This window comes from Gobius niger, assembly GCF_951799975.1.
Source record: "Gobius niger genome assembly, chromosome: 4".
In the NCBI taxonomy this organism is placed as follows: Eukaryota; Metazoa; Chordata; class Actinopteri; order Gobiiformes; family Gobiidae; genus Gobius; species Gobius niger.
The window spans coordinates 18,937,204-18,958,097 of record NC_136855.1 but is presented as its reverse complement, the minus strand read 5'-3'; the positions used below and the strand labels follow the sequence as shown (position 1 = coordinate 18,958,097).

The window sequence follows — 20,894 nt, the reverse complement described above, 5'->3', positions numbered from 1 at the left end:
GTGTATTATATTTTTGTGTACAGATGATGACTCAGCGGATTACAGGCAGCCCAAGGAAGCGCACTTATGAGGACCTACACCTCCAGAGCTGTGGGGCCCTGAGCTCCTCACCGTCGCCCTCTCTACACCGTCCCACAAACACACCGCAGACAACCAGCGCATCCACCCAACTACTAGACTCTCCCTCGTCTGAACAGGGCGTTTTGTGCAAAGAAACTATACTTTGACCTAAATGAAATGCTCAAAAGGTCCTTTCAGGGCGCTGGTGCAACCACTTGGAGCGCAGAGCAGCAGATGTCTGGGCAGTGACTAACAACTGCTCTGGTGTTGTAAGATAAAGTGCGAAACGCAGCGGGATTGCAGCACCATCCGTTCGAAAAGGTCTATGTATTTTCAATAGTGCCCAGAGAGAGACCGTGCCAAGTCATCAGCAGAAATGGTAGCAAAAATGAGACTGAGCCTGCCAGTGTCTGTAGTGACTATTTTTTTCTCATCAAAACTGGAATGTTTCTCCCTCAGGGGATGTTTTATACCGAATTTCATCTATAAAGAGATACATAAATACACTTCTGCTATTTTGGCTGTTGGAGCTCCAGACAAAAATTATTAATGTTGCTCTTTTCCTTTAAAGACGCCAGGGGAATTTGTTTTGTTAAACTGTGAACTGACCAGCCTGGGCATACTAAGCCATCCTTCGCAGGCGTTGTGAAGCTGTTTCTGATGGTGGGGTGGTGTGGTGTGTATGTTGTCGTGCCTGCCACTGGTTCAAGAACATTGCAGACGTGAAGTATTTAACTTACCTCATTGTGTTATGATTCTTATCAGTGTTATAATAAACTATGGATTTATATGTGGTGTTTTGTTTATTATTTTTTATTCTCTTTTTTTTTAGCTACCTGAATGCTCAACAAGCCAGATGCTAAATAAATGCATTGTTTCTGTTATTATCCTAAAAGCTACAAGACATTATTACAATAAACAATGTAATTTAATTTACTGCCATGCGTATGCACCAAGAAGAAAAACTACAACAAAAACATATTTTTTTAACATGTTTTTTTCTTTTCTTTTATTTTGAAACGTTGCCATTTCCTAAATACTTTGACACAGACCGGAAGCTGAGCTGAACACAACACTAAACTTTGCACAAACGCGCAGGACCGAAATCAGATTTAGAACCTGTACTGTGAGAAAGATCTCTGTGGGAGTTTTTGGTTTGTTTTTTGTTTGTTTCACTGTGTGCCTGGCGTCTTTCCTGTGATGAACAGGACGGGGGTTTTGTGATTGCGTCTCAGCCTGTGCTCGGCTCGTTGTTTGATCGCCAGTGGACCTGCTAGCTCACACAGGCACAGATGTGGCACCGATAGAGCTGTAGTTCGTGAGCTAGCGCTGCTTAAATGTCCCACAGAGGCTAACACCACCTGGACCAAAGGCACTTGTTTCTGCGCTCGATGTGGAAACTGCAGCTAAATGTGTGATAGCACGTGCAGAGCGCTGTTCGTGAGCGGCATCTCGTTATAAGCTAACGCGAGCTCGTGAGCCTGTCATCACTGTTTACAGCGGAGCGTCCACGTCTGTGCTGAGCGCTGCCAGCAGAGCAGGCCACGTCCTCCGGGCGGATCGGCCTCTGACATTGGACGGGCTGCGGAGAAGATGCCTAGTTTGCGGAAGCAGGACTGAGAGTGAAGAATAGAAAATGTGAGAAGACATTGACCGTGCTCTGTAGTGGTTGTATTTGTAGTCAGTGCCGCAGATCCGCGGCATGTCACGTAGACGGATGTGTTTGACAGAGGGACAGTTCTGAGGGGTTGCGGAAACAGCCTGAAGTGTCGTTATATTTTTAGAGATGGTGGGTTTTGGTGCAAACCGACGTGGAGGCCGCCTCCCTTCCTTTATACTGATCTTTCTGATGGTCATCATTGCCATACTATCTTTCAACTACTGGACTGTGTCCAACAAGCACGGCCGCTTGTTGGACGAGCTGGCCGAGGTGCAGACGCAGGTGAAGCGCACGGATGCGGCGCGGAGCCGCTTGGAGAAGCGCAACTCGGAGCTCATGGTGCAGGTGGACTCTCACAGAAAGCAGATCGACCAGAAGGACGGAGACTACAGTGTCCTGGAGGGCAAACTACAGGCCCGGGAGGCCCTCATCAAGAAGTGCGGTGACGAGAAGGTAACTTTACCTCCCTGGTGTGTTAAGTGTAGCATTGAATGTTTTCAGGGTTGATCAATAACATTGAAACCACTGATACGAATCCATTATTCACAACAAGTGGAGGAGCGCAGGTGTTTAGTGTCTGAAGACTTAAAACAAAGTACTAACACTAAGCTTTGAGACATCTGCTTTGTCCTCCAAAACTAAATAGTAATAAAGACTATGGTTACCTGGAATGTGTTGCCTCCACTGTATTTGTATTGTCATCAGAGAACTATTTGACCTTTTCAGGGCTGAACTCGTTATAAGATAGGAATAAGAAGAGTGAGTTGAGGACATGTATTCTGCAATATTTCACAATACACTTTAATTATGGTTTCTTGCTGTCACTCCGGAATTTTGTACATTACAAGACATCTCTGTGAATGTTAGTGATGTTTGTGTAACTAGAGAAGGACACGTAACTGTAGTGCAGTATTTACACTTATACCTCCTCTTTTCTATGTGCTTTTTGTGTACATGATAGTTTTGCATATGCCCTGTGCTCACAAGACACACATTTGTTTAACTTGGTTTGTATTTTTCCAGTATAAGCATTTGTAAACCACCTGAGGAACGTCAACCTAAAACATGCACATTGCAACATTTGTGGCGAACAGCTTAACCACCACAATGAGCTTCAATGAGCCGTACTTTTGACAGTGTCAAATTATTTTTTGTATCCCTTTTTATTCCATTTGCCTGAAGAAGGCCTAGAGCCGAAACGTAATAATAACGTATTACATTTTTTCACATAGCCCTTTTATTCCGACATAAAAAAAATCTGCGTGTCTCGTGTCCTTCTCAAACAGGAAGTAGGTCTTAATCTAAGTGTCCACGTCCAATATTGTTGATACAATATAGTGTTGCTGGAACACCACCACTCCTTTGTGTGATCAGCAGCCAAGCCTTTTACAAACACGCCACAATACAAAGACATTTATTTTTATGTTAAGATACTTTCTAAAGTCTTTTAAGTCTCTTAAAGTGCTAAAGTGTTTGTGCAAAGAGAAATTATTCACCATTTTATCAGCATCAGAGCCTGCTTTTACTCTGAGCTGGAATAATTTCATGTGACATACAGTAATTTGAGATCGATTTAGTTGTCAATTTATTCTACAATAAACATTGAGTTGCATCCGCATACAAACCAGTCAAACCTGTTTCATCCTTGGAGCTGTTTTTTTTGTGACAACTCCATGTGTGCTAAACCAGCTTTGTTCTTCCTTTTGCTCAGATGAAGTTGCAAGGCGATGTCACAGCCCAAATGACTGAGATCCAGAGACTTAAAGGTGCAATGACGTTTATATGTGAAGTACCTGCCACTGTCATTTTTATCATCACCTTCCACAACACGCGTTCAATATGTATAGTCTGCTTTTCTTTGATCTTTATAGTTTTACTGTGATTTTATATTTTTGACTTCCCTATTAAGTTTTAACTTTATGTATGTTTTAATTGTGTAATTCTGCACCTTGCTTTGATTGCATATTCACTATTTGCACCTGTTTTGTATTAAAGGAGCTGCTTTAAAGTGAATTTCTGCACAGTGAGATAAATTAAGGTTGATCTTACCTGACTTTGTCCAGCAGAGGGCAATCTCAAATTCATTTACAACATATTTTTTCTACAACCTGTAGGTCAGACTTAGAGTTTATTTGAGCAATGTGACTAAACTTAGTGTGTGTCTGTTTTGAGCAGAGCAACTAAAGGAACTGAAGCAGGAGTTTATAAAACAAGAAGAGCAGCTCAAAGAAGTGAAGAAAAACAGCACTACCTTGGAGAGAAAGCTGGAATATGAAAGGTATGTCGAGAGGGGGATTACTGTTGCTCACTTTATCAGCAACATTTTGGAAGCAGCTAAGTTTGCGCTTTATACTTGCAGTTTACAATGTGGCCGCCAAATCGCACAGCTAAAAGAGGAATATGAAGAAACGAAGAAAGCTTTAGAAGTTGAAGCATTAAAACTAAGACAGGTTGGTGGAGAATTGCTGTTCTATTATGGATACAGGTATTTGGTGTTTATTATAACAGTCTGTTTTTTTTTCTTTTATTTCCAGAATGTCATAGACAAACAACAGGGTGCCATTGGTAAAGATGGAGCAGAGGGTTTAGCTGAGCGCCACACAGCAACGACGCACCAACATGGCGCCCCAGAGTTAAAAGGTAACGGCTGCTGTGTTTCACTATTGTACAATGTAATCTTTGTGTGCTCCAAATATTACGGTAGACCAGTGGTAATCTCAAACTTTACAAAGTATCATCACCAATTTCAGCTCTGAAGGTACTCAGTGCTGCCAGTCCAGTTTATAAAAGTAATCTATCAGGTCTAAAACAGGACTAACCCATAACTGCTGTAAAGTAGTTCTGAACAAGTAAAGAAGTGCAAATGTAGTGTAAATGTGTAAGTGTAAATTATACAGACTATATGTTAGTTGCAGAGGTACCTGTGGAACCTGCACCACTGTTTGAGAAATACTGACATTGACTCTAAGCTCTACCATTATTTCAGATGAAATGGGGAAGCCTGGCAGTGATGCGGGCATGCCTGGCATTGAAGACAGTGAAGTCGGAAAAATTGATGACAATGTACAATTTGGTGAGGGTTGTCTACTTTTTAGATCTGAAGAAAGACCATTGAATTGACTTGCATGTTTTTAATGTTTGTGGTTTATATTGTGCAGCACTGAAGAAACCGTCCATCACTCAGAAGCAGCCTGACCCCCCTGAGGGTGCAGTGGCTGCCATAGGGGCTGGAGTGGGAGCGGCTGATGGACCAGGAGTCCAGGGCCTGTCTTTGGACCAGCCCAGACTGCAGCAGGACGCCCGGGCACCAGTCGTGGTCGCTAAGGTTTTTGGTAACCAAGACAAACCAGTCGTATTTGAAGAGGACAACAAGGTTGCTATAAAGGCGGATGAACTGGGAGAGCAGCAGAGACAGCTCAGAGGTACTGTACAGACTGTATTCATGAGACCGCAGATATGATTTTTTTTCATTCTCTAAAGTTTCTGAGACCACTCATACTACCAAAGAAAGTAACAAGTCCTGTTCCAAACACACATTGATGGAAACAGCCGTTGAATTCGTGTTAAATTCTCCTACACTTAAAATCTGAACCGAGTTGCTAAGGACACCTTGTATCAAACGACATAAATTGTTCAAATTTGTCTCTGCTCTTCCAGCCAATGCCATCGTAAAACCACTAAATTTCTTGTTTACAAAATACGCCTCATGCCGTTTGCGTCATATCTGGCTCTTCTCGGTTTGGTTAATATGCTTGTCAATTATCATCATCAAGAAATCATCTCTGATCCCAGACTTCGTCTTAGTAAAGAATAGGAAAAGCGTCTACTCGGGCCACTGATCGAGGTGGCTTTGATTCCTGGATCTGATTCTTAGTTCTGAGCCCTTTCACTCTGATTGATGGAAGAGGCGAGCAGAGAGTTCAGTTGCTCAGATCAGATCTCTTAAGTAAATGTAAACTCATCAGATTTGATCATTGGATTATCTGATTACTTCAGTTATGTGATTTCATCACCACTGTCTTATGCCTTTTTCTATTTAGTTTAGTTCATTAGTGTATTTGACAGGAACCATGTACAAAATACATTAATCTTAATGAAAAGATGCTTTGTGGGGTTTGCATGTCCACCCCCCCGGCTTCTACATGGGTTCTTCCCTTTCCTTCATGTATTGATAAATTGAAACTTGGGAAGTTGTGAATGTTGTCTATCATCATAATACCTCAATATCTGCTTCTTACCAGCCACAATCGTACACAGACCCATAGTTGCGGGAATTAGCCCCTGGACACTCACACCTTCTAATAGCAATGAGATGTTTTGTGTTACTGATGATATAGACAGGTGTTTTATTCACTATGCTTGGATGTTTTTTTGTTTCCACTGACCAATGGTCTTCTTTGTGTCGTTGGCAGCTCCTGACAGAGTCGCTGGAAATATTGAACACATGAAGCCGGTCCCTCTGCCTGCTAACCCTGCCCAGTTGCCCAATCCCATTCAGGCACACCGCCCCAAAGACCAGGCGGAACCTATGCACCACCGACAAAGTGAGTTCCTCTAAGCAAATCTTAAATTAAATTCAGCTTTTAGTTAATAAACTTTTAAGTTCTTAACGCATTTTATTCTTCTCTTGGAAAATTTGATGGTGCCTGGAGAGAAAAGTCCTTTATTCCCAGTGTGCTGATGGCACGTTCTACTGTGCTTTGTAAATAGCCTAAAGGCGTAGATCTCAGCTTTTTTTTTATAGAAATATTCAACTTTTTCAATATACAGGCCTGCCTAAAAACACATTGTTACGTCGGTCACTATATGATAAATCTGACTGTAGCTGGCTAATGGAAACCCTGCTGTGAACCATCTAACTGTGTAAATATCTCATGTTACAACGTGGACACCTTATAGACGAGTGTGGCCGATATGTGGTTTATTTTTCTCCTTAAATTTAGTTGGTGCTCTCAATAATCCGGAAATGACGGGAGTTTATTCCAGTTTAAGAAAAATACAGTTGTTGGGATCAGGGGTGAGGGCTGGCAGACCGAAGACGAACCTGCCCCCACCCTTCACTGCAAGTCTAGTAGAAGTAGAAGTAGAATGAAGCATCCACAGCAGGTGTTCTTCCTACCACTTCTGTTAGATGAACAAAGCTCTTTAACGTTAGCAGTGTTTGCTAAACTGGTTCCTCTGAGCCAATTTCAAAATGAGGTAATGGTAACCGTCTTTGATTCAATGACTGATGAGTTCAAACAGAAGATAATGGTAACTACTTAACCTTAATGGCCTTTTTTTTCTTTCAATCTAATATAACCTAGTCCAAATAACATTTTTTTTTCCAATCCTTTCTTATTATGAAACAGAGGTTGGTACTTGAGAGTCAAGACTTGGACTCGAGTCACCTTTGAGTCGGTAATTGGATTTGATCAAATGCACTAAGACTCTTGAACTTGAGCACCAGTGACTCGAAGTTGGGACTTTGGCCTGTAACTTGAAAAGACTTGATGCTTTTTTTTTAAATGCTCATGCTCACAGTAACAAGGGCCTCTCTGTGCAGCTTTGTGATATCTGCACAAACCAACGAAACCAAAAAAATATGCTAATTGCAATATGCCCAGACATGTAAGGACTTGCAATTCAAATCCTCGACCTCGCCTTGGACTTGTGAGCCACCGACTTGCAGCTAGACTTGGACTTGTTCCCATTTCTGTAATGGAATGTACCTGTATGAATGTTTTTTGTTTTTTTTAGGCTGCTCTAAATCAATTGCCTCATGTAGGATAAATATAGTCGCCTGAATCTGAATGAATGCTTACACAGATCATTAACCGCCTATATTTACAATAATCATTCATGTATCTTCTGATATGACTTGATCATTTTGACTTGATTACTGTAGTCCTCGCGGCCCGTTCCCTGCCAATCGCCTACAATTGCCTCCCCTCTCCTTCCCCTTCCTGATGAGGCCCTTCTCTGCCTCCTGCAGGCCGGTTCTTTGATGAGAACGAGTCCCCAGTAGATCCGCAGCACGGCTCTAAGCTGGCGGACTACAATGGGGACGACGGCAACGTGGGTGAGTATGAGGCAGACAAACAGGCCGAGCTAGCCTACAATGAGGAAGAGGATGGTGATGGTGGAGAGGAAGACGTCCAAGGTGAGCCCGGTCTGAAGACTGGACCAAACTGTGTCCACCGCTGTCCACCATCCCTCCTGTCCTCCACCCATGTCCTGCTGCCACCCCTGCATCTGTCCCCATGCTTGCAGTCACAGTCGCACTTCGTGTCTCATAGGTTCAGCATGTAGCTCAGGAGATGCCAGTAGCTCCTCCAGCTCTTTCCAGATAGTTCCTCAAATGCTTTCTACATAATCTGGATGACTCAAATCTGCAAACACTTGAACATAGGTAAATAAACTAAAGAAAATGTATCTGTAGCGGCGAGTATTATCCCCGAACCAAGTAATCTTCCATTTTTCCATAAAAGTTCCTCCAAAAGGGAAAGGCTGGAGACTACTGTGAAAAAAGCATTCATCGCCAAACTCATCTCTAAAACACAATAACTTCACCGTCTTGTAATACATTCCCATATTTCAAATTTGTTGCGACCAGTTCTATTTTAGCCTCATTTAGTTCTGATCCATTTATATTAATGTTCCCTCCGTTTATGGACCTGAGTCAAAATGGTTCGATGCCCAGCCCTCAGTCAGTGACAAGGTTTTTACAAGGGGGTGTTTGCATCTTTGCATCAAGCACCTTTTGCCATCAACTATTTTCAGGGCATCTTTTAGCCAAATCATGATTTCATGTTTTGTGTACCATGTAGTATTTCCTTTCCTCCCTGCAGTACCACCTGTCTGTGCCCACCACACATCTGACCCACATCAAGCCCACCAGATTAAAATTAGCTCACTGTGTTTATGAATGTGTTGCTTTTCAAAGTTATAACGTGCGTGTATGTGTTGTTTCATTTCCTCTCATTTTGTTTTGTTTGCCTTGAATTTTGGGTGGGTAATATGGCAACAAAGTCATGATTTCCTCAGAGCCTTAGTTATGATTTTGATGCAATTCTTGTACACTTTTTCGATCCACTTTCACATTTATTGATGTATAAACAGAAAAGCCCTGAATCATGATGTTTATCTCCATCAGTTATTATCAAAGCGCCCACCCCTACTTCAAAGGACTGTAATATTTCTTCAGTCATTGCATATTTTTGGAAGGTGCATTGTTTCATGTGTTTTGGTGCTGACTGTGTGAATCGCTTCTGTATTTTTGTGCATTACAAGTCAAAAGTTAGGACACACTGACTCTTTTATTAAAGGTGCATTATGCAACTTCATATATGGCAAAAAAGTTGATATTTGAGCGGCTGTATGAATGGTCAACATGGTGCCTTTACTTTCCATCACAGTGGTCTCTATGACGCTCCAGAGTCACCGCTGATGGACCCTCTCACCAGAAAACCTAGAAAACAGTGGATCCTGGAGCATTTTAGAGACCACCGTGATGTAAAGTAAAGGCGCCATGTTGACCACTCATACAGCCGCTGGGTCACTACAAGGTTAAATGCACACATTAACTTTTTTTTCCACATAAAAAGCTGCATAGTGCACCAGCTGCATAGCGCTACATGTCTGATATGTAAATGAAAGAGTGCTATGTAAGTCAGAAATGGGCTAATGACCCCCCGGTGATCCACTTTTGCACGTACCACTCGTTTTGCACATGAGCAAATGCTTGGTAAATGACAGTGCAATGTATCATGACACATATTGTGTTGTGACAAAAATCAAATGATCCTCCTAACCCTACAAAGAGTTAATGGGAAGATTTGTCTTGAATTTTGACTCGTAATTTTCCCAGAGACATTTTATTTGAATCTTTTTTTTTCTCTTTCTGCAAAATGTTTGACCATCCTGGTGTCCTCCTTTAAAGACATTTCATGGAATGTTGGGATACGGCTATTTCAATGTTTTTTCCTTTGTTTTTAGATGATGAAGACCGTGAAATGCAAGGAGAGCGGGGCGTGGATTATGGAAAAAGACATCAAGCTATTGACATTTTGTAAACAGGCACCATGCACCTGTGGAGCTCTTAAAACAGTTGGATGTTTTGCCGGCACTGAGACCTTGATAGAAGAGTCTTTCATGGCTGTGGTTAAAAAAACGCCTGTCTTCAATGTCATGGACTTCTCTGAAACAGGCAGTGACATAGAAATAAACTCAAGATGGCCAATGTGGTCATGACTGTGGTTGATCTTATGGCTGTGTTATAACAACAGTAGCTGAATACTGTACATAGACTGTTCAGAAATTATTCGGTTAATTCAACTATGGGGAGAAAAGCTTGTTTTCTACATTTTTTGCACACCTTCCAACCATGGAAACGTCCTCAATTTGTTTAGAATCGGCCTCTTCAGTTGGGAAAAACTAAACACAAAAACATTACTTATTTTTTCATTAAAACGCCACTGACGATTGACTCAAATACTTTGCTGTGATCTTCTCATTCAGTTCAGTGCATGTATTTGAAGGCGTAATCAAATAGGGCAGGAACATGACGCTTAAGCAATACATAATTTTTATTCTTCATGATGTGCAGTCTAATATTGTAGCACCATCGTACTGACTTCCTTCCATAATGTCTTGTACATAAATGAACTGTTACTGTTTGTACTAAGAATGGCCTGTAAGAGAAAATCTGGAAATAAAACTAGCTCTTTTTGTGATAAAAATATTAGTTTGTTGTTCATCAAATGGCATGGTGAATGTGATGTTAAATTATTAAAGTTGTGTTACTATTATCGGCGTGTGTTCCTACAAAATATGACAAAACTAATTGGACATCTATGGCTTTTGGGGACATGTGATATGCATATGACTAGATTTTCTCCTGCATTTTTCATCATGACTATTCATTCACTGTGCAAGCCTGGCTGTATGTGTATATGTGTAGACTATCTTGACTATCTTCGATCATGCGGTTGTGAATGGTTTTTGCAGAGTGTGTATTGGTTGTACTGTAGTGGCTGGTGTTTTGAGGGGGTGTGTCTGTGTCCATACGGGTACTTTCCTCACACACTCGGAGCAGAGGCGGGAAATGGCGCCTGCTGCTAAACTCGACGCTGTGTAGTATCGCAGACGGCCCTGAGCGAATCCGCTGCCAAAGTCGGGGCAGATTAGGAAAACCACAAATTCCTCCGCTGCTGTGATGGTTTTTGGGCGCTGAGCTGTCATCTCCAGAGACTGCGGATCTCTGAAATGTAAGTAAATACAATGAGTCCGTGTGTGGCTGAGTTTATGTAATGTGGGATAGCGACAGGACGGGTATGTCTTCGCTGCTTGTCCACATCTGTGAGCCCTGAGCAGTTTACGCGGAGGCTCGGGAAAGCTAATTTTGCTAAGCTAAAATATTGCGGAGGACTGCTAATGTGCGGCCTAGCACGGTACTACTGTGCAGTTAAAAACAACGGGTTTGTGCGCGAGGATCCCTTTGACGGTATTTAGACCGTGATTACCAAGTGGCCGCACGCACACTGTAATTTAACCTCGATGCGTGACATTTCTAAAACATAAAACAGGTTGAACTGACAACCTTACGCGAGTCAAAGCTGGCAACATGACTGAAAATGGGAAGGTGATCGTTTTGTTTCACGTTGATGATTCTGTATCTTAATTCTGGGCATTAGTATCATGGGTTGATGGATTGCCCCGCTAAAGATTTTGATTGAGGGAAATGGTAAGTAGTTCACATTTGGTATCTTTTCATGTTCAAACTGGCTAAGACTAATATTGCACATACAGCTTTGATAAAATCTGCACCACAAGCCACATGAACAGCTACATCCCTGTTTGTTTGCACTGATTATGCTCTGATGATCTCCTGTCGTGTTGACAGGGTTAGCCTGTGGGAGTTAGCGCTAGCTTAGCCGACGATAGCATTGGGTGCTATGATTATGGTAAACTATATATTTACCAGTGTCGGTTATCTGTATTTACCTACATTGACAGCACTGGTCGACAGTCTGCATGAAATGCATCACCCACAATAAAAGTAACCGCGTTATTTAAGCGTGTCCCTTTTACCCGTTTATCAGACCTACTTGAGGTTAGCTAATGTGCTAAGCATTTACTCAAATTAGCTAAAACTGGGAATCACGAAGTGTTGCATGTTTACAATAGATGTGTCGGATGAAACTTCATCCTGTGTAGATTTGCTACAAATGGCATAGCTGCACACGTGAATCCTGAGCTTGGATCTTGCTGAAAGGGCTTGAGGGCCGCTGTATTGACTGCCTGTGGGGCTAACCTCTGCCTAGCGTCAGTGGAGACACTGCGTGTTCCTATTTCCCGCTCAGTTTGTCCGTACCTACTTCACCATCCTCCGGAGATGCGAGACAGTGCATAAAGGTGGATTCATAACCCAATTAAATATTAAGTTAAAGCTTTAACATAGTATTACCTATACTCTATATACTGACTGTCATAACGATTGAAAATGCACAAAAATACATTGTGTACCTTAGTATCTTGAGTGTTGAGTGTGATTGTAGTTGCTCATGAGTTTACTGCTCTGGTGTGTTTACAGTTTACACTACAGCCTTTTTGTATCATGTGTTTTTAAGAAGCTGCTATTGGATGTTACGGTTCTCCCTGGTTTGGATATGTCCAGACACATTTTCAACCAGCTGTTGTTATGCAAGACTTGGGGAGGCAGGCTCAACACCATGACAATTCATGTTGACTTTGAATAGTTTTAGTTGTCACATAGGCATACCCGAGTATAAAGCTGCCCAATTATCCAGACTATTGTCTGTCTCTGAAGTGACGTCTAGTTATTTAGTGTACATCAAAAAGAAAAAGAGAGATTTAGTGAACATTTTAAAAGATTCTCTTTGTTCCATGGATGAAGGGACAAGGCTAAAGATTTTTGCTAATGTTTTTCTTCTACTGTACGGGCAGAACAAAAAACAGCTGTAGCTGCTGTGACTCACTGTGATGTAAGTGTAATGGGATCTTAAATGCATCCAGATGTTGGTAAAATGTGCTGGTTTATCTAAGTACTTGAATTGAACTATTTTATACTTTTCAACTTTCTTAGTTTTTGTGTAGAGAGACATGTATTTTGCAAGCTTTTTATTTTCACTAATTTTTTCTGTGTGTTTTGTACAGACTTACATGTGACTGCTACAACAATGAGGCTGAGAATGCGAAAAGCGTCTCAGCAGTCAAACCCTGGCCTGGCAGGGCGCCCGAACAGGACCAAGCGGAGGCATTCTGAAGTGGAAGAGGACACTCCTACCAGTGGTGGCAGGGGCTTGTTCTCCACCATCAAGAAGTTCATCAGAGGAAATGCCGTCAAGGTAATGACTTCCATAGCAGTGTTCACGCCCACACAATGCGGTGCCCATCTACTTCTGGTTTTGACTTGAAACTAATGTTTTAGACCAGGGTCAATATATTGCAAAAAATATTGCGTCGCAAAATGTGGTGATGCAATAACTGTATGGCCAGAAGCTGCAATATATCGCAATATCACCAAAGTCTCCATCCCACTGTAACCCTTTAAATACATGGAACTTGTGTAAAAGGAAATGTGAAAAAGTTAAGTTTTAGTTAAACTTTCCTTTCGCAATTTTACACCCTTTATCGCAAGCTTTTTCCAATTGCGCAGCCCCACCATCTTCCTGTCCTTCGTAGAAATGCTCTGTTCTCTACTTCTCTGTAGAAGTGGGCAGAGAGCTACTCATAAAGGAAACACTACGAGTAGACTAGAGCGTGTCCTGTACTGTTTTGGGTTGAAACATATTACATAAAAAAAACAGAACGGCATTAATTGCTTTGTTCTCACCTTTTTAAAAAGAAAATTGGATGCCATTTTATGCCCATACTCTGTGGTGAATGGCTCTGTTCCTCTGGAGTTAAACACGGTGTTTCTGGTACAGAGTGTCATGTTTCCCAAGAAATGATTGTAGGAATGCAGCGGCTTGTTGAAGTCCAGCTTGGTTCTAATTTTAGATACTAGCTCACAGAGTTGGTGTGCGGGGACAGGAGGCGGTAACAAGTGGAAAAGTCTGCTTGGCTACAATAAAACCTTTTGCCATGACAGAATTGTTTGGAAATACAGTATATTGGCGTATCAGTACCAGGTTTACTTTATCTGCAGAAACTGATATCACGTGATCCCAAATCTGAGTGCAATTAGGCCAACATTTGTTATTATGAAACAGCAAATGAACCATTGTGTGATGAAAATGTATGTTCAGGTGCTTTGTATCCATTCATTGTTTTCATTTGTGTTTTCTTCAGGTACAGGAAAGCCCAGCCAAGAAGGCACGTCTTCAGTGTGATGTGGACAACAATCTGATCTCCTCCACTCCAAACGCTAATGCCCCACACAGCAGGGTTGGCAGAAGAGGCCCCGTGAATGGCCGTGAGTCACACAGATTTAGATTTTTAGACTCCCATTTTCATTTGACACTCGGTTAACTCATGTTTTTGTTGACTAACAGAAGCCACAAATCATGACACGAGTAAAGAGAAGTCCAATGGGAGCTTGGAGGAAGCCAAGCCTGTTGACGTCCCGACCAGTCCCCCCAGAACGACTCTCCTCGGGACCATCTTTTCTCCTGTTTTTAACTTTTTTTCACCAGCTAAAAATGGTAAGAAATGTCTCTGTAATGCACAATTTTGGGAAATTTGCCAAATCCCGGGCAAGTTTCGTACTTGCGATGAAATTTGTAATTTACATTTTGAAATCAAAGTTCATTTCACTTTGCACATTTACACATGTCCTGAAGATGTGAGAGGAGATTGAAATACTAAATGAATACAATCAACATGGATTTCAAAACCTGTTTGTCCTGGTCTAAACTACCGGATTTGCTTGTTTTATTAAAAGAACAAGCAAACCTTGGGGACATGATTTTGTTAATGTATATCACTGTCTTTTGCAATTTCAATTGATTGTGATAAATGCTGCTGCCCTATCATCTGCCATGCAGTGTCAAACCACTTCAGCAGCACTATTCTGATATAGATTCTTCAGCTAGACTATTGACGCTTGTCTTGTGAGAGTCTAGAAGACAGAGTAGAAATATTTACCTATTTAATGCTTATTTTGTCAGCTTCTTCTGGGTCCGACTCTCCAGACCAGGCACTGGAGGCTGAGGAGATAGTTAAGCAGCTGGACATTGAGCAGGCTGTGGAGACTGCAACCAGCACTGGCTCATCCACAGAAGAAATGTGCACTGCCACAAACTTCTACTCTGCTGTGTCACACCTGCCCCCACTGCGAGCCCCGCACATCCCTGAGGCCTCGGCCACTGCAGAGGTGGGGCTAGAGGCTGATGCTGACCTGCCACCCCTAACAGGTGCGACACACTGTAGATTTCCTGATCACATTATCACATTATCACACCACTAGTACTATTGAGTTTATGTTTGTGTTATTCCAGCTCCAGGCTCCAGCCCTGAAATCACCTATGTGGATTCCCCACCTGCTGCAGTTCCCCCAGAAGCATCGTATGAAGAAGACTGGGAAGTGTTTGACCCGTGAGTAACACTTCATCACCTTTTAGGATAGAACTAGAGGCTCTGTAAATACTTCAGATAAATATTTGTGATTTGATTTCCTGATGTTTTTTTTTTCCAGATATTTTTTCATCAAGCACGTCCCTCCACTCACAGAAGAGCAGCTCACTCGGAAGCCAGCGCTGCCTTTGAAGACCAGGAGTACACCGGAGTTCTCTTTGGTCCTAGACTTGGTTAGGTTTTTCCCCCCGTCTCACAGAAACACATGTTGAAACTGTTTTACCAACTCTTTTTTTTTTTTTTTTCCTTTTCCTAAAAGGATGAAACGCTGGTTCACTGCAGTTTAAATGAGCTGGAGGATGCTGCACTCACCTTCCCTGTCCTCTTTCAGGATGTCATCTACCAGGTACATTACTCCATCTTTTTCTGAAGCCCATAGGGGGCGCCAAAGCCATTTTATTTTGAATGGTTTACCAACATGTTTGTACTGTTTGTGCAGGTATATGTCCGTTTGAGGCCGTTCTTTAGAGAATTCTTGGAAAGGATGTCTCAAATCTATGAGGTAAATTTAAGTCTGTGTCTCATTCAATGCCATTGTTCTGCGACCTTTAAAAAAAAATACTTTCTTTTGTTTCCAGATTATCCTGTTCACAGCGTCCAAGAAGGTATATGCAGATAAATTGCTCAATATCTTGGATCCTAAGAAGCAGCTAGTAAGGTATGATATTTATGAAGCATTAAATTCACCTCGCCACATGTTTCTCTTCCTGGTTTAATATGCGTTTCCTTTATTGGTCACCAGACACAGATTGTTTCGGGAGCACTGTGTCTGTGTCCAGGGAAACTACATTAAGGACCTCAACATTTTAGGCAGAGATCTGTCAAAGACCATCATCATTGACAATTCACCGCAAGCCTTTGCTTATCAGGTAACACAAAATGACTTATTTACTTAAATCATGGCGGGTCTAACTTTGTCATTATTTTGTTTACATTAGTTGTCGAATGGGATTCCTATAGAGAGCTGGTTCATGGATAAGAATGACAGTGAGCTGTTGAAACTGGTGCCCTTTCTGGAGAAATTGGTTGAGATGGTAAGTTCAGTGAACTCATGAAGTCTATAATGTATGAGTGTTTGTATTGACTTGGGTCTGTTTACCTGCTTTTTCCAGAACGAGGATGTCCGACCACACGTCCGAGAGAGGTTTCGGCTTCACGACCTTTTGCCGCCTGACTGAACCGAACTCCATCGACTGAAAGTGGGACATCATGAAATAACTGACAGACAATACCCTTGTAAAAAGAAAAATCTCTTGGATTACAAACTACAATATTGCCATTTTTAAACATTTAACTTTTGTTTCGGCCTTTTTTTACTTTTAAAAACATCATTGTTCTAAAGATAAAAATCTTAAATGTTTTTGCAAACATGGATAAAAATTTTCTAAATCTCATCCTATAAGCAGAAGCTCACAAAGACCTTTGCATTGGCTCGTTGTGGAGGGGACAGTTTTTCTTGGTGCTGAATTTGTGGATATGCCATCGGGAAGAGGATCTTCATCTTACCGGAACAGTCTCTGGTGCTCACACAGGTGGCTCTGGCTACAGACTATCAGCCACAGTGACTGTGTTTACGCTAATCCACACATCACCTGAGAACTGCTGCCTTGTAAATCATATGCATTCCTCTGTAGCTGGGTCATGTTACTACAGTTAGTTGCAGCTTGTTATTTTCCGGTATTTGTTAGCAGATAAAAATTCAAATTGCACTGTTTGTATTATATTTTACAGAGGTGTAACATAAATCTTGTTTTCATTGAAAACCTTGAATGGTGTGTAATATTGAGGTCCACTCCACAGTAAACCTCAAAACAATCGTTTTAGTGTTTTGCTGTAAGCAAAAATGGCTTTTTACCAGAAGATACTTTTACCGTAAATCTAACATTGTAAAAAAAAAATTGGGCATTCATTTCAAAGTGATCATTGATGACATGAACTTCGCAAACTGCAGTACTTTTGTCATTTGTCTAGAAGTAGTATTGTACTTTATCATAATCAAGTATTCTGGCTAAAACAGCTTTGATTTCTGTTGTATTGTGGTGGCTGTGTGTGTAGCATTATGACTAATGTAGCACATCTCTGCCCGTGTGTCTACTCAGATCTGTGGCCAGACCTTGTACCAGCATCGTACTGTCTGACAGTTCGCCTTTTGGGGTAAAGTTCAACCTCACTGCTCCTTAGCTTGTTTTAAAGAGCTTTATGTTGAGAAGCACAGTTAAAAGCAATGTTTAAAGAATTGTAACTTTATGAATGTCTTTGCTCAGAATGGATTTTGAGCAAATTTGTTTTTATCTCTGGTGTTTTGAGCTGTTTTAACAGGCTTCATGATGAAAATGTGGTCACAGGATCTTTTTTTCCTTAGCGATGAGCACCATGGTGCAATTTTAAAGTGCATTTTTGGTTTCACCTGTTCGAAGTATGCTGTTCTGGATTGTGTGTGCAGGGGCCATACAATTACTATCCACGACCGGCCATCTCCTAATCTCACTTCACTTTAAGCAAGTGACAATCAGATCAGTCATTTTTGCTGAAACCTGTAGAGTTCCAATTTCATGTACAGCTTCAGTTGTGCACGTTTGTGAGTCTCTTAAATTCACCATGGCCAAAAGTACAAGTTATTCAAATTACCATCACCTTACCTTTGGCGCCACAAATTTAAAGCAAATGTGCTACATTTTAACAAGGCACAATGGTGGACATAAAGTCTTGAGTGCCCTTGTCCAGACAGTGAATGTAAAAGAAACCTGGGTCTATAATCTTCCTTAAATGATTCTTCATCATATACCTGCTGTGCTACATTATCAAGAGAACTAAGCCGAGCCACACCAACCCAAACCCTGCCACATAGACCCTGTGCATTGCATTGTTACTGGCATCTTTCAGAGAAGCAGCCACTCTATTCCTTATGGGCACCGAGGGCCTGTGTTATTACTTATGGCTTTTTTGTTTTTAAGGATTGATGAAAGTTTAAGTAGTTTTTATTTCAGCTCATTTTATTGTGCATTACTGGGTTGTTGTACAAGTGTTGTACAATACATGCTTCATGTGTTTAAAAAAAATCCTTAAAATAAGGAAATCTTTTGTATTTTTGATTTCAAAAGGCATGTCATGTACTTTTAAATGTATTAATGAAGATTTAACTACATCAAATGGAGTTTTTTTTTTTTCTTACAAATATTTGTGTTTTAGTTAGAATAATGTCACTGAACTGTTAAACTTAGCATGTAGAATACGGCTTGCTTTGTGGAAAAGTCCTGCATTACATTTAAATCATGGCACTTTTTCTGCAGAAAAGAGCAACATGTAGATTATTCATATTCCATTAAGCCATTTACTCTGTGCTGAGGATGTATTTAAAAAGACATCTTTGTTAACCACCTGGCTGTATGCTATTGTAAAGTGTATATACAGTTACATTGACTTTCTGAAACAAAAGTTTTAAAGGTGAAACCGGTCTATGCTGTGTTGTGTTTATTTCACTTTTAACAGGCCACACTATATAATTTAAAATGTGTTTGTTACATAAACACATACGCTCTTCCCTACAGGTCAAACTGGCCCAAAACCAGGGGAAATGTCTTTTGCCTGCACTGTCTCCCAAGTTTGACCTTTGAGATTGTAACATAGTCCATACATTTTTTCCCCGAACTAAATTTGCCCCACCATCATTATCACTGCCATTGCTTAAGTTGGGTAATAGCCCCATTATTTGATATCCTCGCGGCTGTTTTTGACTTGTCTCTGGTGTCTCTGGCTCCTCTGCGCGCGCTCGGGTTTCAGGCGCAGAAGTTAATCAACACGGCGCGTTAATAATTCAGCGCCGGCGGCCGCGCTTGTAGCGGTAAAGAAATCCCTTGTGCGTTTCACAGCCCTCATTTCGCACCTCCGTTTGTCCCTTTCCCGGCGGCCTTAATTACGCCGCGGTTGTGCGCAGGTGTAGGGTTGCAGAGGCGGGACGCAGCGCCATCCTGCCTCGTGGAGCACTCTGGCCTGATGAGGAGGAGAAGGCGCGCGCGTGGGTAACCGACACTATATTGAGATAAAATGATGTGCACTGTGTGTCAAGGCCATCTGATCTATTTGAACAATTCTTCTACACCAACTGGATAAAGGATTTTCTGTTTTTATTGAAGAAAGACTTTGAGGATGTGGCTGACGGGCGTAGCGGGTGTCCTTTTTGGTAAGTAGCCCCATGAAATAACATCTTTTTGGATTTGGGCATTGATATGAAAATAGTATGTGCCAGATCACAATCCTTTACAGTAAATACAAATACAATATAGGTGGATAATGAGGCTTTGCATTTCACCTGATAAAAGGATAATTCTGATTTATGTTTAAAATGTGGGACAATAATAATAAGGCAATGCTCCAAAACACATTTTTGGAAAAACATTACAAATTGTATTGAAGTAATATTAACAGTTTCGATACTCAACAATCCCAAAGTCTTTATATTCGTCTTTATATTCAAAAGAAAGTGTAAGGGGAATCAGAAAGTAAAGAATCTTTATAGAAATTAGCATTGTATTGGCTAAAAGAGTTCTTTTAAGACATTGGAAAGATGCATCACGCCCTAATTTAGGCAAATGGGTGGATGAATTGATTACAACGCTCCCACTAGACAAAAATAGACTTCTTATATGATTAGAAATAAGTTACAATTGTTTTTTGATATTGGCCTATGGGGACCTTTACTGCAATTCTTTGGTAGGGCAGATTCAACAAACTTTGACAATACGGACAGCGGATTAACTGATGGTTTTTGCTGCGTAATTTCTTATTTTGTATCAGTGATAACTACCTCAAACAACTGGGTTAGAGCTAAAGATGAAATGATCAAATCTGTTCCAGCTCCAGACAGTGATTTCAGTGTTATTAACTAACTGTGAAACTTCCGTTTGTAGGGGTCGTCTGTATTGTGCAGCAGGCCTGCTCAGAGTCCAAAGTCATTCACAGAAAGCCAGTCCCCACTACTGACGGCTACACCGGCTTGGAGGAAGACATCCAGAGAGTGATTAACCAGATCCATTCTCTGTCTGATCACAAAGCAAAGTCCCGCAACAGCCTGACTGATCCTCTCCCAATTGAGGGGGTGGACCTGAACGCGTACTACCGTGTCATTGAAAACCTCTTTGTGCTTCTTCAACCTTTGCTGGAGGATAGGTTTGTCGAAGATCTCCCACAGACCCTTGTATGTGTGTTCTCGGGCAAAGAGGACTGTGGGCTGCAGGCAGATCTTATGGAGGCTCTGTCTATGGAGATGGGTCCCCTTATATTGGCTGGTTTGAGATATTTTACCACACCAACTTGTTCATTACTGGGCACAGATGAAGAACCACACAGCTTCTTCCGGACGTACCTCCGGATGGGCGATTCAACTAAGGCTATGCTGACAGGGATTCAAGACGTTTTTGTTAACATCCTGACCTATTTCCCGGTCTCTGGGAACCTGGTGAATACTGTCAGTGGCTTAATGGACACCATCATCAAGTACACATTAGAGATTTTGTTTACAGTTCTGGAGGTGCCAGTCGAGTACATAAAGATAGCGCTGCAATTTGGGATCAGAGTCCCATCACTGGATGGAGAGGGG

General features: G+C 41.5%; 3 protein-coding genes across 4 annotated transcripts in view; all 3 read left to right on the top strand.

Moving 5' to 3' along the window:
* fam189a1 (family with sequence similarity 189 member A1) overlaps positions 1-880 on the top strand; it is a 158,753-nt gene extending 157,873 nt beyond the window's left edge. The window contains 1 exon segment of the mRNA XM_079555156.1: positions 24-880. Within this exon segment, the coding sequence (XP_079411282.1) occupies positions 24-227 (204 nt within the window). The 3' untranslated portion in view covers positions 228-880.
* Positions 881-1,177: 297 nt separating this feature from the next.
* golm2 (golgi membrane protein 2) lies at positions 1,178-10,434 on the top strand. 2 transcript variants are annotated; one of them, XM_079555361.1, is made up of 10 exons: positions 1,181-2,173; positions 3,432-3,486; positions 3,896-3,998; positions 4,080-4,170; positions 4,255-4,360; positions 4,707-4,793; positions 4,879-5,142; positions 6,133-6,264; positions 7,695-7,862; positions 9,698-10,430. In XM_079555361.1, exons 1-10 carry the CDS (start codon positions 1,847-1,849, stop codon positions 9,772-9,774), a joined length of 1,410 nt encoding a protein of 469 aa, XP_079411487.1. In that variant the 5' UTR covers positions 1,181-1,846; the 3' UTR covers positions 9,775-10,430. The 2 variants fall into 2 exon arrangements, with proteins under 2 accessions (XP_079411488.1, XP_079411487.1); XM_079555362.1 differs by lacking the exon at positions 7,695-7,862 and having other exon boundaries at positions 1,178-2,173; positions 9,698-10,434.
* Positions 10,435-10,766: 332 nt separating this feature from the next.
* Positions 10,767-18,282, top strand: ctdspl2b (CTD (carboxy-terminal domain, RNA polymerase II, polypeptide A) small phosphatase like 2b). The gene is made up of 13 exons (XM_079555080.1): positions 10,767-10,968; positions 12,878-13,068; positions 14,015-14,138; positions 14,218-14,367; positions 14,833-15,078; positions 15,163-15,259; positions 15,360-15,471; positions 15,558-15,644; positions 15,738-15,800; positions 15,877-15,956; positions 16,041-16,167; positions 16,237-16,332; positions 16,411-18,282. The coding sequence occupies exons 2-13, from the start codon at positions 12,901-12,903 to the stop codon at positions 16,474-16,476; spliced, it is 1,416 nt and encodes a 471-aa protein (XP_079411206.1). The 5' UTR covers positions 10,767-10,968; positions 12,878-12,900; the 3' UTR covers positions 16,477-18,282.
* The last annotated feature ends 2,612 nt before the right edge of the window (positions 18,283-20,894 follow it).